Source organism: Pollicipes pollicipes, unplaced genomic scaffold (assembly GCF_011947565.3).
Source record: "Pollicipes pollicipes isolate AB1234 unplaced genomic scaffold, Ppol_2.1 Scaffold_7231;HRSCAF=8579_pilon_pilon_pilon, whole genome shotgun sequence".
Taxonomy (NCBI): Eukaryota; Metazoa; Arthropoda; class Thecostraca; order Pollicipedomorpha; family Pollicipedidae; genus Pollicipes; species Pollicipes pollicipes.
This window is the reverse complement of record NW_023597034.1, coordinates 38,553,618-38,570,394: the sequence shown is the minus strand read 5'-3', so window position 1 is coordinate 38,570,394 and position 16,777 is coordinate 38,553,618. Positions and strand designations below refer to the sequence as shown.

The 16,777-nt window shown below is 58.8% G+C and overlaps 2 protein-coding genes across 2 annotated transcripts in view; one reads left to right on the top strand and one right to left on the bottom strand.

Moving 5' to 3' along the window:
• The window catches only part of LOC119110083 (RING finger protein nhl-1), a 19,463-nt gene extending 11,678 nt beyond the window's left edge, over window positions 1-7,785 (top strand). Inside the window, exons 5-16 of the mRNA XM_037233824.1 lie at window positions 632-1,750; window positions 1,820-1,877; window positions 2,097-2,397; window positions 2,809-3,172; window positions 3,356-3,511; window positions 3,768-3,931; window positions 4,225-4,461; window positions 4,954-5,113; window positions 5,501-5,718; window positions 6,083-6,216; window positions 6,868-6,951; window positions 7,417-7,785. Of these exons, the coding sequence (XP_037089719.1) occupies window positions 632-1,750; window positions 1,820-1,877; window positions 2,097-2,397; window positions 2,809-3,172; window positions 3,356-3,511; window positions 3,768-3,931; window positions 4,225-4,461; window positions 4,954-5,113; window positions 5,501-5,718; window positions 6,083-6,216; window positions 6,868-6,947 (2,991 nt within the window). The 3' untranslated portion in view covers window positions 6,948-6,951; window positions 7,417-7,785. The remainder of the gene's footprint in view (window positions 1-631; window positions 1,751-1,819; window positions 1,878-2,096; window positions 2,398-2,808; window positions 3,173-3,355; window positions 3,512-3,767; window positions 3,932-4,224; window positions 4,462-4,953; window positions 5,114-5,500; window positions 5,719-6,082; window positions 6,217-6,867; window positions 6,952-7,416) is intronic.
• On the bottom strand, window positions 7,097-16,777 carry LOC119109502 (UDP-glucuronic acid decarboxylase 1). The gene is made up of 10 exons (XM_037233134.1): window positions 16,608-16,777; window positions 14,002-14,089; window positions 13,435-13,613; window positions 12,721-12,870; window positions 11,962-12,247; window positions 11,238-11,351; window positions 10,642-10,829; window positions 10,100-10,232; window positions 9,518-9,651; window positions 7,097-9,214 (listed from the first exon to the last, which is right to left on the bottom strand). Exons 2-10 carry the CDS (start codon window positions 14,060-14,062, stop codon window positions 9,080-9,082), a joined length of 1,380 nt encoding a protein of 459 aa, XP_037089029.1. The 5' UTR covers window positions 14,063-14,089; window positions 16,608-16,777; the 3' UTR covers window positions 7,097-9,079.

Below are 16,777 nucleotides of genomic sequence, written 5' to 3'. Positions count from 1 at the left end.
AGTGACGCGCTGTAAGCTGCAGTCAGTTGTTACATAACATCAGGGTTGTCGGGGTTATTTGCGATGCAAAGCAGTCACGGTCGAGGCCCATACTTTAGCACACAGCATTCTCTCGACTGCCCGCTGTCACTCGTAAAACGTACTTCCACAAGTTTCGAAGCCGGTCCAGGAGCCGGTCAGTGAGATACTCGAATGTTGCTTAGTGAATGCCTGCTGCTCATTTTTGTGGTGAGTTCGAGATCACCCGTGGATCAATGACGCGTCACATGGGCTTAAAATATCCACCTTATCTATGACACATGCAACAAAAGATGTGATCCATGTTCGTGAAGAGGGTTGCCCAGCTCTAGGCATTGTTCACCCATGTCCTCAAACCCTTTATCACTCTGTGTAGATGACAATCGCTTACCTTTTGGCTGCTCTCTAAGTTATGTCACATGAAGCAGAATAAAACTGATTTCTGTCGAATGGGGCCGACCTAGATTAAACATATTTCACCAGCATTTACTAACCCATCGATTTCGTTAATTAAAAATAAACAAAGCCTATGTTTGCTGCATTCGTCATGACTGATAACATGTTGAATGGTTACATCACACGTTGATTACACATTGATTGCCATCGCCCGCAGATCTGCAACGAGAAGGAGTACCTGCAGCCGTGCGCGCACTGCGACAAGAAGATCTGCCCGGACTGCAAGTCGGCGCACGTGGACGTGCTGAAGCGCGAGGTGGTGCGGATCAACAGCCAGGTGAGGCGCGGCCTGCACCGGCTCCAGGACATGCACCAGGCGGTGGACAAGAACGCCAGCACGGTGCAGCAGAACTGCCTGGCCGTGCGTGAGGAGGTGGAGAGCCTCGGCAAGCGGCTCATCAAGGCCATCCGCGACCGCACCGAGTGTCTGAAGGCCGAGGTCGACTCGCACATGGCCAGCGAGGTGCGCAGTCTGGCTACGCTCAAGGCCCACCTCGAGCTGGAGATCGCCAACATCGAGAGCAACTCGGACCTGGCCGAGAAACACCTGCACGACAACACCGCCTGGGATGACTGCGAGCTCATGGACGCCAAGGACATCTTCCTCAAGACTGTGGAGTTCATCCGCAACTTTGAGCACGACGTGCCGGGCGGCAGCGACTACCGGCGGCCAATCCGCTTCTCCGCTGCGCAGGATCCCAACCTGCTCAGCAAGACACTCGAGCACTTCGGCGAGCTCAACATCACCAAGAAGGAGCTGCAGGACGCCGTCGGCAACGGCAACGCCTCCAACGGCTTCGCGCTCATGCACTCGTCGTCGTCGGCTGGGCCGGGCCTCATGCGCAGCAAGTCAGACCACCGGCTGGTGGCGCAGCTCCGCCAGCAGGAGGAGCGCGGCCTCGCCGACGACACCGGCCGCGGCTCTCCCGCCAGCCGACGCCGCTTCGGCGACCGCGCCGGCCGCCGCGACAGCGAGGCTGGTCTGCATGGCGACGACTCGGCCGGCGGCGACTCTCCTTGCGAACGGCGCCACAAGTACCGCTCGCGATTCACGCGGCGCACGCTCGACCTGGATGACGACCTGGAAAGCTACCGGCCTGAGCCGTCGCCGGCGGCGCGAGACGAGCCGCGCGAGAAGAGACGGCCGCGCGAGAAGGTGCTCGACACGGAGGACGCCTCGCGCGGGCCACTCAGTGGCATCGCGCGCATCGCCGACGTACCGCGCGTCATCCAAAAGCTGGCGGAGGCGGAGCGCGGCCCGCGGGTGCCGGAGGAGGCGAGGCCGGCGCCGGCCAAGGCCGCGCCACCGCCGCCGCCGCCGCAGCCCGCGCCCTGGCGCCGCCAGAAGAGCGAGGACGACGAGATCTCCAAGATCAAGAAGCAGAACAAAGAGGCGGACGCGCGCTGTTCTCGCGGCGGCGCCACCGCCGCCGCCGCCGCCGCCGAGGAGGCACCGCCGCGCGCGGCCAGCGTGTCGCGGCCGTCGGTCGAGCGCCGCGCCTCGCAGCCGCCGACGCCGACGTCAACGTCGCAGCGGCCGCGGCTCTCGCGCGAGGAGTCTGGCAGCGAGGCGGAGGACTCGGCGCGCCGGCGCGCAGGCCGCCTCAGCCGGCCGTCGGCAGAGGCGGCCATCAGCGAGGCGGTGGCTGAACCGCGCCAGCCGCTGCCCTCGCGCAAGATCAGCGAGCCGACGCGCGGCGCCTCGCCTCGCACGGCCGCCGTCGTCTCGCGCAGCTCGTCGGGTGGCTCGCTGAGTCGGGACGCGGCGGAGGAGCGGCCTCGCACCGCCCTGCGCTCCACCTGGCAGCGGCGCCCGTCGCGCTCCAACAGCTCCGAGTCGACCTCGTCTGAGTCGTCGGCCAGCGCCGCCATACCCAAAACGGGCGCCGCCTTCTCCACCACCGAGCTGAAGAGCCGCTTTATGCGCGGTTCGCAGCCGCCGCCGGCACCCGAGCCGGCGCGCCCGCGGTACGGCGCGGCCAGCGGCGCCGGTCGGTCGGCCGCTGGCGCGACAGCCGCCGCCGCTGCAGCTGACTCAGCCACGCCCGCTCGGCCTCGATTCCAGAGTCGTTTTTTAGGTCGAGCTGGTACTCCCAAGGCAGAGGTCTCGAAAGAATCCACGAGTAGCGAGGACTCGTCCGAGTCCGAGTCTGAGTCGTCCGACAGCGACTCTGACTCGGAGGACGCTCTCGCGCGCGACTCGTTTCGCGGTCGGGCCAGCAACAACATGGCGAAGACCAGCATCGGACCTCTCCTTGCTCGGAGTGCCCAAGCGCGCAGCTCTGCGTCCGACGCGCCACCTGGCGCGACCGGCGTCAGCCGGCCCTCCCGCAGCTCCACACTGGCGAGCGGCGTGCGCCGCGAGTCCTCCGACTACAGCGCCCCGGCCGCGGCCAGCAGCGACCGCTACTCGAGCCGCTACGGCGCGACGGATACGGCCGAGCCCAGGCCGTACGAGTCGCGCTACAGCCGCTACGGTGACTATAAGCCGAGCAACGGGTTGACGCGCTCGCGCACCTCGTCCCACCTCGAGTCGCGCTCGTCGGCCGTCGAGCCCGACTCGTACTCGTCCTACTCGTCCAAGTACTCGCGGCCGTCGCGGCCGTCCTACGACGACTACACGCCGCGCTACTCGTCCTACTCATCGCGGTTTTTAAACACAAGTGAGAGCTCTGCTGCGCCCGACGCGCCGGCGGAGGCGGCGCGCGCCGAGGGCGCCGTCGCCGCCGGCGGCCCGGCCGCTGCCGTCGCTGGCGGCGACCGTCCCGACGGCACGTCCTGGCATGCCTCCGCCGAGGAGCGCCGGCCAGGGCGTGCCCGCAGCACGAGCTCTTCCGACGCCGACGGGCGAGGGAGCGGCGGCGCACGGCCGCCGCGCTCGTCGGCGCAGCGAAGCGGCGACGGTGGCGCCGCCGCCGGAGACATGCCGCAGCCGGCGGCGGACGCTGCCAGCAAGTCCGAGGCCCTCTCCAACTGGGCGCAATATCTCAAGAGCAAGTACGGCTACTCCGGCAAGGACGGCAAGGAGAAGAGCAAGGTGGGTGCTGTGATTGTTTGTGCCAAGCTCAATCTCTTTACAGCTCAGGGATCTGTCGTGTGAACTAGGGGATCTCCAGTTTCACTTTAGGGGGTTTTGGGTGGAAAACGTTACCGTTCGAAGTTTGGCTGGCCTACCATGAAGCATAAGTCAGCAACGCAACGCGACGATAAAATTGGAGGCCCAGCGAGCACAAAAATGATCGTATTCGTTCAACCCCGTGGGCTGTTCATGACTGGCTTTCTCACGGCTGCAGGGGGTGAGCAGGAGCAGATCTTCGCACCTGCTGAGACTGCTCCCCGACGACAGCCAGCCAGAGCAGGCTGACGGGGAACAGGTGGCGCTACCGTCGCCCACGGCCGCCTCTGTCTCGCTGGGCTGTCCAGTGCGCAGCCACTACTTGCAGAAGGGTCGGCTCAAGTGAGTAGCGCCGCGCAGCTCTCAAGGCTGGTACCACGATTGAGACGGATGCGGCAGCCTTATGAGTTGTGCTGAGGATACACGGGTCAGCTGTGTTCTTGGCTATTATGGGGGTATCAGTTCTGCTATGTCTGAACAAATATGTGCTGTGATCATGATAATTTTATGCGGGGCTTACAGCGCCCATGGTCGTGCGGCGCCGTAAAGACGTTTACAATTGTCTGTGCTGCAGATTACTCAGATCAAATGTTCCGCACTCACCTGGCGTGATCATGAGGAGCTGCCCGTTTCAGGTTCAAGATCGGCTCACGAGGAGGCGGGCCGGGCCTGTTCACCTGGCCGCGGGGCATCGCCGTCGGCCCCGACAACTCTATCGTCGTCGCCGACAGCAGCAACCACCGCGTGCAGGTGTTCGACCAGGCGGGCACCTTCGTCAAGGAGTTCGGCCAGTACGGCAACGGCGAGGCTGAATTCGACTGTCTGGCCGGCGTGTCTGTCAACATGATCGGACAGTTTATCATATCGGACAGGTGAGGTCATGCAGATCCAACGGGTCAGGTCATGCAGATTGGACGAGTGAGATCATGCAGATTGGACGGGTCAGGTCATGCATGTCGGACAGGTGAGGTCAGATGGATCGGGCCGTCTCCTGTCAAATGAACAGGTCCACATGTATCGGGTAAGTCATCATACCAAACGGTTGATATTGAACTGATCGCAGCTCGTGCAGCATAACCAATTGGTCGTGTCGTGTGCAGCAAACCATGCCGCGTCGCAAAACTGCAGGCAGCTTTCTGGTGTACTCCAACCGGGAACATGAAATGCTCGACGAAAGGGAAACAATCTTGCAATGATCGTCGACCCATTCAACTGCCAGGCTCTGCGGTGTTCTCGGTTCAATCATGCACTTCTCCAGATGCAGCCTCCGGAACCAGACACGTAGTCGCGTTGATCTCTCTAATGTGCAAATGTACCCATTGGACCAATAAGAACAATGACCGCCGTAATCTTTCCATGCGTAGATACAATCACCGGATCCAGATATTCGACCCGTCTGGCCGGTTCCTGCGCTCATTCGGCCAGAACGGTGTAATGGAGGGCCGCTTCAACTACCCCTGGGGCGTCAGCACGGACGCACTCGGCTTCATCTACGTCTGCGATAAGGAGAACCACCGCGTCCAGGTAAGAGCCATCACACGACCAGCCACTCTAGTCAAGAGCTTTGTGACGTCTCAGGCACGTTCTCCTGGCGGTGTTCCAGTCTGACAGCACGTTTTTTCAGTGTTCCAGTCCGGTGACATTTCGTCCTCCAGGTGTTCCAGTCCGGTGACATTTCGTCCTCCAGGTGTTCCATTCAAGCTACAAGTTCTCCTCCAGGTGTTCCAGTCTGACGGCACGTTCGTCTCCAAGTGTTCCAGTCTGACGGCACGTTCGTCTCCAGGTATTCCAGTCTGACGGCACGTTCGTCTCCAGGTGTTCCAGTCCGACGGCACTTTCGTCGTCAGGTATTCCAGTCTGACGGCGCGTCCGTCTCTGGATGTTTCAGTCTGACGGCACGTTCACCTCCAGGTGTTCCAGTCTGACGGCACGTTCGTCGGCACCATCGGCTCCGAGGGACGCAGTTCGGGCCAGCTAGCACATCCACACTACATCGCCGTCAGCGCCACCAACCGCGTCGTGGTCAGCGACAGCAACAACCACCGCGTGCAGGTCTTCGATGTCAACGGCAAATGCCTGACCACCTTCGGCGGCGAGGGTGGTGAGGAGGGCAAGTTTAAGTTCCCCAGGTGAGCACTAGATGGTGTTGGGTGCTGTAAAGCTGTAAACGAGCTATTCGTACTAGCTGCGCCGGCTGGGGTAATCTTAGCTGTCTGGTGTGCAATATTTTGTTCCATCATTCATCGGTTAAAAAACGCAACGGGTCACCGCTATCAGACCCAAATCATTTTGTTATGGGCACACTCCCAGTGCTGAATAAGTTGCATATGAATGTTTGGTCGGCCTCACATGCTAAATGATGATCAATTCGGATCCAGGATGGTCATCCACGTGACTGCGATTACCACAGGCTGACGAGCCTCCTCGTGCTGCGCCCCTCCCTGGTCGTGCCCGGTGCCTGCTGACCCGCCCCGTCCCTCGTCCGCTGACCAGGGGCGTCGCCGTCGACGACCAGGGCTACATCGTCGTCGGCGACTCGGGCAACCACCGCATCCAGATCTTCAACCCCGACGGCGAGTTTCTCAAGGCGTTCGGCTGCTGGGGAAATCAGGACGGCGAATTCAAAGGTACTGCACCACCCCCGGCTCGCGCTGAGATGGCAATGGTCGAGCTGGCCCGCTGCACAACTGGGTGCAGTCGGGCTTAGGGGAAAACAATGTCTTGCTGGACGAGCTGGACATGCCTGATGATGTATCACAAGTGGTCTGTGATGCATAGGGATGGGGGGGGGGGGGTCCCGCTTGCGGCTGGTTTTGGCTCCTCTCGGTAGCGCAATGTCCCCTCCTTCTTTTTGACCCCCAGTGAGCTCACGGCGCGCGTTCGTTGGAGACCCAGTGAGCTCTGCCACGGTCCATAGAAGCTGTGTTTTTGGCGGTCGTAACCCTGTCGGGAGCGATACTGAGCAGTGTTAAAATATATATTTTTTATTCTGTCCCGTTCTACAGAACTCGTTAACGAGTCGACGCAACACTACGTCTGAACGATCCTTTGACCTCCATTCAAAAGTCGTTCATAACCCGGTATGCGATGCAAGGAAACACTCGCATGGCAACGCGGGACACTTCATTAATTTCCTTAATCGCAATGGCCACATATCGACGGCACACGGCGCCCGCGGGTCGTGCTGCGACCTGCCGCAGCCCGCCGGCTGGTGCGGGGTCGGCTGGCCGGACCGAGCCGTCCCCGCCTGCCCCCTCTGACGCCCACCTGCGCTCCAGGCCTGGAGGGCGTGGCGGTGACGTCCAACGGCAGCGTGCTGGTGTGCGACCGCGAGAACCACCGCGTGCAGGTGTTCTGAGCAGGCGAGTGCCGCGCTAGGGTGTCGGGGGGAGGGGGGGGGGGACGACGGGATGACGTGTGTGCCGCGCCCGCCGCCATCATGTCTTTTTCTGTCGCTTGTCGAAGGTCGCGTGACGCATCGCAGGCGGCCTCTGCCAAAGGATTCGCTGACGGAGCTTATCTCTTGTATTACGATGGCCTTCCGCAGTCACGAAGGTTGGCGCGGTGCATCATTCATCAACATGCAAAAACGCCCGAGTCTTCACGAGCCACATCATAAAAACGGCACGGTTTGATCATTGCACGCCAACAACCCAGCTCCTTACGACGTACGAAATCAAATTTACGGTCGGGAGCGGCACGTGATAACCGTTGGCCGCTTTGCTCCCTGCAGTGTACAGTTCCGCCATCTGCAAAGCGGCGACAGTAAAGTGACGAAGTGAGATTTTCTCCCAAAATGACAGCTGACGGCTAGCGCTCTGCCACAGCCGCCGTGCTGCCGCCGCCCGGCGCTGGTGGGAGACCCTTCAGAACACGAGACGTGCCGCCCGACCGCCGCGAGAGACATCTACCGGAACCCGGCCCAACTCCACACGGCCGCCGCAGACATCGCGTAGAACTAGCCAGATGTATTTGCTGACCGACTCCGTGTGTTCACGGAGTGTAGTTGTTCAAGTTCACCGGTGAAGAGAGGCTACAATGGCTCACCGGACCCATACGATAGTGCCTCCCTTCCCGCGCCGTCCCATTGTTTTGTATAGAATTTGTACGACGCCTCACGAACGACTTTGGAGCTTCATGACGCAACCGAGTATGGTAATGCAAAATGAGCAGGCAATAAATGAAGATCAATCCTATCACCGTGCGTTAAAACTGAGTCACCTTGGACGAAAACGGGCAAGATTTACATGATATATGCGGGATGATACCCATCAAAGCTACCCGCGGAAGACACTGATCCATCATGGATAAAACGTTTCCTCACGTTGCGGTGTGCGTCAGTCTTCGTACCCACACTGAAAGAATGCATTACCAAGTTCCAAAACTGACCACTAGACCGCGAGGAAATAAAGGCTACTTGTTCATGCCCTGATTACTGTGTGCATTATCTTCTGGCAGTCACACACATCACACACTTCACCCGTTAGACCACGGCAATAAAATCGCCAGGTGCAATGAGACGCTATTTAGAGCGGAAGTCTTAAAGCTCTCTTGTACACACAGCAGTTCTCCTGCACTTAAAGGTGCACCGAAACTGATCCTCCGCGTCCAGAGGTACACATTCGCGCATCCTCTTTCTTCGGAGGTACACACGTACCCCTTCCCGCGACTGGAGACATATATGCCCCATTTTCCGGTATCCAAGCGCGCAATAAGACCTGCCCTCAGTCACAGCTATGTCCCCTCAGGTATCGCACTATCCTCCCTCCTGTCGTACCGCGCGCCGTACCAGAGTCCTCTCATTCGCCCAGTGAAGCCGTGAAGAGCCGCTCGGCCAGCTGGCCGCACACCAGCCGACAGGCCGCTCTCGGAGCACGGCGACCGACAGCCGCCGCCCCCACACAGCGGATGATGAGGCGGGAGAGGCCCGCCAGCCGGCTCGGACTGCGGAGCACGCGCCGCCGCCGCCGCCGCCGCTCGGGACACGGAAGGACGGCGTTCGGGGACAGGCGAACCGCGCCCGGCACTAGTCCACCGGCGGCGGGAGGCCAGGCGGTAGCGGGCCGAGTGCGCGGCACGAACGACCGCCGCCGCCCGGGCTCCTGCTCGCGTCCCACACGTCCACGGACGCGCGCTCCAAACTTGGGAGTACGCACACCAGTCCGTTAAGAAGGGGTCTCAAAAAAGAGACAGCCGCATTTCCATACGTAAATGCCTATCATCACCAAAACCGAAAGCCTTAGAACATATCGACCAGTGGTGACGATTCCTCCGGCGCCACACCGGAACTAATACACTGAAAACGAGCTATAATAAAGAAAGCACAAACCTTGGAGCAGTGCTGGGACAGCACTAACCTTAAACCTAAAACAGCCGCTAATTCGTCTTTGCTGTTGCTATAGAAGAGTGTGACATCGACCCGCACTGCCCGCGGAGCGCAGCACCTGCCATCTGGCGAGCGCGCCACAGACTCGCCACGATCGGCTTCCGCTAGCCCTCCAGCTTGTTGGGGATGTGCGACCAGTCGACCAGCGGATCGAAGAGGTTCCTCTCGTTGTGACCCTTGCGCTGCAGCTCGTGCCTGAAGTACTCCACCGTCTTAGGGATGCCTTCGCTGAGCGGTACCTGGGCGGTGGGGCGGCGGCGTTAGACGGCGCTGGGCTGGGCTGAGCAACGGGTTCTAACACATCACATCGCGCAGAAATAAGGCGTGTGGCGCCGGCTCACGCCCTCAGCGACCCGAACACTCGACAAACGCTGTCCACCTGGGCTACGACGTGGCCGGGGGAAGCAGCACAACCGACACCATCACGCCGCAGGCCACGGACACTGCGGCCAAGCCCATCCCTTGGCGCTAGCTGGGCCCCACACTCGGCCCTGTCCGCCCCGGCGCGGGACCCGGCCACGACCGGCCCCGTCTGATCCAACCTTGGGCTGCCAGCCGAGCAGCTGCTCGGCGCGCCGGATGTCCGGCTTGCGCTTCTGCGGGTCGTCCTCGACGGCGTCCAGGTATTCCACCTGGCTGGTGCCGCCCACCGTCTTCTGGATAATGTGCGCGAACTCTGCCGACCGCCGGCGCGGTGTGAGCGGCGCCAGGCGGCCCGCCACCGGAGCGGTCGGATGCGCAGGGACAACACCTCATCGACGGCGCAGGGCTGCGCACGACATGTAAGGGTTCCGATACGCGACCTTTTTCTAAATAAAAACATCTGCACTGCCTCATTAATTTGATACGCTTTCACAAATGGTGCCCCAGCTCCTACATAGAGATGCCAGCCGGTGGAAATGTGACCGTGCGGCGGTTAGTGACGTCGCAGTGACGTCACTAACCACCCACAGTTAGTTACATACATCGATCAGCTATGCAATGACCACTACCAACGCTCAAGTTAACCGAAGACACGCTGGGCGTCCCACAGAGGTGGCCGCGGAGCCGGCGCGGTCGGCCAGCCATGCTGGAGGGCGGCGGCCGAGCTGCGGCGAGGGCCGTGTGACCCTGACCCCGCCCACCTTCGATGGTGTGCTCCACCGGGTTGCCCAGGTTGACGGGGCCCGTATGGTTGGACTCCATCAGCGCCACGAGACCCTCCACCAGGTCGGAGACGTACTGGAAGGAGCGCGTCTGCTCTCCCGAGCCGTAGATCTGCCGGAGCGGAGGCGGCGGGTCGGACAGCCGCCGGGGGGAGGGGGGCGAGGGAGAGCCCAGTCACCGGGACACGGTGATACGCGCCGGGCACGCCGCAGACATTCGGCCAAACGCGTCCAGCGAGGAAGCGGGCGGTTGGGGGGGGGGGGGGGCGGGTTGTGACCAATCACGCCATCGAAACAACGCCCCACGCGGCGGGCATGACACTGACACCACGCGACATGGGCCAGCATGAAACACGAAGGAAGCGCGCGCATCACGACACTGACACCGCGTGACACGAGCCGGTCGAGACACAGGCCCGCTATCCGCCCGTCTGCCAGAGCAGCGGCTGACACGGCCGCGTCCCCCTCCCCCGTCCCGCACCGCCGCGCGTCTCGAAGGCCGGTCGCGGCGCCGCTCTCACCGTCAGCGTCTGGTTCTGCAGCGCCTGCAGGATGAAGTTGCTGACCACGCGGCCGTCGTTGTTGTGCATGCGCGGCCCATACGTGTTAAAGATGCGCGCCACGCGCACGCTCACGTTAGACTGCTTGTGGTAGGCGAACGCCAACGTCTCGGCCACGCGCTTGGCCTCGTCGTAGCAGGCACGCGGCCCTGCCAGAGGAGGAGCGGAGCCGTCGGTGAAGGGCGGGACCGAGCGGCGCCGCCTGGTTGGGGCGGGCGCTCTCGATGATGACGCATGCCGGGGGCGCGCCTTTCACGTGCGGTGAACTGCACCTGGCTTTTTGAAACATTATTTCTAGTATTTCGAAAATTGGTAGCGCAGGAAATGCATTGGTCAAAACTACTGCGTTGCATCATATCCAATTTCAGGCACCAGAGAGCAAGCTTCAGTAATGGCTAGCCGTGGGATGTCAGTGAAACTAGGCTGCTGATTAGCCTGTAACTGTATCTGACCGTCTGCGTGCCAGGCACTGCCGTGAGTGCGCGCGTGCAACGGCGTCTCCCTACAACAGTACCAGTCCGGTTTCCAGCGGCGCCCGAGGCGGCCGGTGCACTGACCGATGGGGTTGACGTGACCCCAGTACGTCTCCGGCTGGGGGTGTACCTCCGGGTCGCCGTACACCTCCGAGGTGCTGGCGATCAAGAGACGCGCTCCCACCCGCTTGGCCAGACCTGTCGGCGTCACAGCAAAGACGCGTGGTCATGGCACACGCCGCACGCCTGTCCCATTCTGCCTTTCAGATGCGTATTGTCAATATCAATATCGAAAGCGATCCAACTAGAGCACGGCTAGATCCGTGCCAGGAATGCGAGGCCTGCCAAAAAAGTAATTGCAAACGACTGTACCACACAAAACAAAGAATGGTGGCTTGCTTTACAAGTCAAGTTCACCTCAGGATCATCCACAGCAATATAAAAAACCATGGCGTTGAAACTCACGCTTAAGGAATTCAGCTGGTGGTGCGTACCATCACCACACTGAGCGTTTTGCACTCACTCGCACAGCAGCGACACTGGCACATGCACAGCACGCACGCAAGAGCGCAAGAGGCTCACGCCAATCCGCCTCCCTGCCGCCTCGGTCACAAGACAACCTCTGCGAACCCCACTAGTCCTCGCAAACCATCCCACATGACCGGCGGCGGGACGCCGAGGAGCCCCCATGCCCCGCCCCCAGCCGAGCTGATGGGCAGCTCGCTGACGCCCACCCGAAGAGCTGCCCCTCCCTCTCCACCGCGGCGCGAGGAGCCGGCCGCCCACGCCCCCGCCGGCCGCCGCTCACCCAGCATGTTGATGGTGCCGATGGTGTTGGTCTTGATGGTCTTGACCGGGTTGGCCATGTAGTGGGGCGGGCTGGCCGGGCTGGCCAGGTGGTAGATCTCGTCCACTTCGGCGTAGTACTGGTTGATGACGTCGTGCATGGCCATCTCGAAGTTCTCGTGCCCCAGCCACTGCTCGATGTTGCGCTTGCGCCCCGTGTACAGGTTGTCCAGCACGATCACCTCGTAGCCATCGAGCATGAGCCGGTCGACCAGGTGGGAGCCGACGAACCCGGCCCCGCCCGTGACCTGGTGACAAGGTCAGACAGGTCAGACGGGGACCGCGGGCGTAGCCACCTGATACAGCACCGCGGACGGTCACGGCCGGTCCCGTGCTGTACATCGGATATCACCGCACTACAGACCGCTATGGTGGCGAGCGCTCCGTGCGCAGGCACGGTGCGCGCGTCACCAATATGCAGAACCCCGCATCACCGGACCACGGGTCAGCGATTGCCGCTGGATCACCACCGGATCATCATAGTACACACGCGGCACAAACACAAGTAATGTCACATTGCACCACACGTAAAAACACAGAAGCTTCCATGGCGATCAGCACACGAAGCCGCGAATACATCTGCACCATAATACGTACCTCACTTATGCAAACATCCGAGGAAAACGGGTTTGAGTTCTAAGCCTGTTATCTTAAAGCGGCACGTGAAATACAAAGCAAAGCATCGCCGCTTCGCCCGCTAGGCAGCAGACACTCGCCTCACCAGAATGCGTTTTCTGTCGCGGTAATTTCTGAACTTGACCCTGGGGAAGCTTTTGACGCCAGCCCGCTTGGTGAGGGCGGCCAGCCGCTGCTCCAGGCGGCGCAGGTCGGCGCGCGCCTCCGCCAGCCACACGCCGTGACAGCGCAGCTCCTGCCGGCAGCCGGGCCACGCCAGGTCAGCAGCTGGCTCAGCAGGCGCGTCACCAGCAAGGGCGGCAGCCGGGTCATGGCACCACCGCATCGAGATCGCGGTCACCGGCTGTTGCCAATACACGGCCGGATTCCGGCCCGGATAAATAATGCTTACTGAGTCGACCCCATTGTACTGGCCGGCGTGCTCAATCAGCCCCGCTGCTCGTGTAAAACCCGTTCGCGCCTTGGGCACTGGCTCCAGCGTCGCTGCTGATTTTGCAGTCCGCCAGTCGCTACGGACTGGAGGTGCGGTTTTTAAGCCCACAGGCCCGCAAGCGGGGGTAAAAATTAAAAAGTGTTGTCTCTCTAGCCTGCACCACCTGGCGACCACAGAATATGACCCGGGTTCAGCAGACTAGAGACATCACTTAAGCCTTTTTACCCGCGCTCTGCGGGTCTGCGGACTTAAAAGCGGCACCTCTAGTCCGAAACAGCTGACTGGCTGTTGCCCCGGTTCTATTCCCTCCCCGCGGGTCCGGGCCGTCTCCGGGGCGTTCACCCAGGCCGTCTGCGGGGCGTTCACCTCATGTTCGTCCAGCTCGTCTGCCTCGCAGTCGACGCCGTCAGGCGGCTCGGCGCGCGCCGCCATCTTGCGGCGTCTGGGCAGAGGCAGGGCCGGGTTCACAGGCTCAGCACGCCCACCGCCGCCGCCGCCGTTCATCGCGTGGGAACTCACGAACATGTAGCTATTCAGGAGCAGCACTGGAACGGACGGGTCGGCACGGACATCAGGGCAAACCGGCCGGACAGCGGCCCAAAACGGACCGCGAGGCGGCGGGTCCGTGACAGGACGTTACACCACTACGAAAGCGGCAGATATATACCCGCTACGATCACCACAAGGATAAGCGTCATTCGGAGGGCGCGTAAAACTTGCAAGTAACGAAGACACCGTTGTTGCTGAGCAATGACGGCCGGTGGGAGCAGAACATTCCGGAGCATGCACCCTTCTCATCCCAACAATGAGCTACAACGTCTGCTGTGATCTGGGCCGCTGCGGTTTGGCATCCCGCCAAGCGAGCCGAGCCGCGCGATCGGCAGGCGTCCGGCCCGTCTTCCGACAGCAGGAGAGCCCGCAGTAGCCACTCACGGAGCAGTACTGACGCACAGCCGATCATAAGCACCGACAGCGTTCTCCACCTGACGGCCATGGCAGCGGCTGGGCGAGTCTACTGTACCTGTGGGGGAAGCCATGCATTTATAATGACGGCTCGTCTGTAGTCTGTTGAAAGAGGTGTGCATGTGGTGGTGACATGCGAGCCATTAGTTGGTATTAGTGTGGTTAATACACCAAACCGATACACCATTTTTAAAACATGACATGGTCCTCCATCCAATGTAATGCCGGAGGACGAATCTTAACAGTTGTCGAGCTTTATCTTGGTTCCACCCAGAACGAAGTCTAGAACCAGAGGAAAGATGGGCTACAGTTGTCGAGCTTTATCTTGGTCCACCCAGAGCGAAGTCAAGAACCAGTGGAAAGATGGGTGACAGTTGGCGAGCTTTATCTTGGTCCCACCCAGAACGAAGTCTAGAACCAGCGGAAAGATGGGCCAACCGAGCATCATGCAAATCATCCAACAATGAATGTAGTCGTGAATCGAAATGAACTGATAAAGCTTACCATGAGCGGCACGGAGCTTGGTCAATTTGAATACTGTACCATTGCTATGAAACTAGTATTTGAAGGCCAGTTCGGACGCTCGATTTCCATCCACCTTTCAATGGTAAAATATGCCGATCCAAACTGTCATCACGTCTCTCCGCCGTCTGTTTTCCATGTTCAGAATATCCGACTACATCCCTCGGACCACGAGGCGTTCCTCGTGTCCACTAAACCGCGGGCGTTTCTCACCAGCCGGGGATCGCTGTGAGTAGAACTACCCAATGCATTCCCCACCAGATCTGTCAATGCGAGCAAGCGCTACACGCTAATGACCTGAATCACTGAATGAGGCCAGGACCCACTCCCAACTGCGGCTCGCCGAACCAGATAGGAGCATGCTGTACCCACTGACATGCTGAACTTCGGCAGTCATGCACACTGTGCATGGCTGCAATGCTGTGCACACTTTGCATAGCACTCCACAGCCATGAGCTGGATGTCTCATGAACATATCTTATATTCCAAAAGTCACCCAGCAAGTGCTCACTCACCTTACCTGGCAAATACGACAGTCAAATAAGGGCTCAGAGAATGAGGCTGAAGAGGATCCACTGGTGCCATGCACTTGAGTTATGGGCACCTGGTGTCAATGAAAGTGCTCAGGCATCCAGGGGCATACATGCCACTTGAGCTCTCCAGTGCTGTGCTGAGACTGTCAAGTTCTCCAGTGTTGTGCTAAGACTGTCAGGATCCATAATCTAACTAAACCCAAGCTCAAGTGCCTGCTGGACCTAGTCCAAAGTTGTTTGATCTGTGCCTGCCTGATGGTCAATGCATGCTATCTGTGCTTCAGATCATTTGCACTTAACTTTGCTTCATTGTGCTTACATTATTAGTGAGGCAAAGAGTGTTGTGATGGTTGTGTGATGCACAGTGTCTTGTTTGTTACCTGCATGTCTTTGCTTACAAGTTTTGTGCCAGTGTGCTTTTCTTTCTTTGCATATTCCATGCTCTTTTGTGTGATGAACAATGGCTCCACAAGATAGGCTGGCCTTCACCATACCTGGCCACAGCACTAGCTTTGGTGATGCTTGGCATATTCTTTCTATAAGATACTGTGATGATCATGAGGTGTGAACTGTGCACAGTCACAAAAACCACATTAACATAATAATCTGACTGCACCATCCCTCACACAGATAACATAGCATAACAGCCTGTGAGTGCTCAGCTGATGAAATCAGTTGAATTATGATTGTATGTGGGGATCAGTGTCTTTGTGGGACAAATGATTATGCTGGGGAGTTTAAAAACAGACATTAAAAGTTGCAAAATGTATTTAATATGCTTTAGTAAGATAAGAGATAAGATGGAGTTGAATGAGATCAGAACATCTTAGTTTTCAGTTTTTAAAGTAATGTTTCGCAAAGAACACCTTCATATCACATGAAACCAAACTAATGGTCATATTGAAAGGTTTAAAATCTTTCTTTTCAAGAATCACCTAAAAGCATGTCTTTAAATCAAAGCCTCCATCAATTAGGTCTTAATGGGTTGATGGTCCTAACAAAAGTATCAGATGCCCAGTCTGCAAAATCCATCCACTGTGCTCGGCCCCACTTTGTACTGATTCCTCATACTTAAAGGCATGACCTTACAGTGAGCATAACCTTGTCATCAAAAGATTGTTTGATATCATGGCTTAACTTTTGCAAGAATATATCACTCAGCATGCCATGGAATGTGGGCTACCATGCATTCAAAGTGGGGGGAGTGCATCATACATGATATATCTAACATGGTGCATATAGGACTAGACAGAAGTAGTCAGGAAAGTGGACAAATGGGCAAATCTTAGAAACCACACTTACAAGTATGGTGTTCTGCCAGTAGCAGGTACAATCCTTTAACAACTGAGTTTTCCAGCTCTCAAGAAAATTGTCTACATCCAGCTTTTTACCATCAATAATAAGCGGCGTCTGCTGGGACAATAACCCAGGAAATGTTGTCCTTCCACGCACAACCAGTCCAGTCAATACACAGTGGGTTTATCCCAGGTAACAACCGCATCAGTACACATGGAACCTTACTTATTTCCTTGGGCTGGACGCGGTGCTTACGAACAGTCAAGTGGAAATCACGAACACAACATACGGACAGCTGCCGAGGCCGTAATAGAGGCACTAAGGAAATAACAATACACGACACGGTTACTGATATCCCTAAGCCTCCCACAAGGTTATATCAAGGATCAAAAACA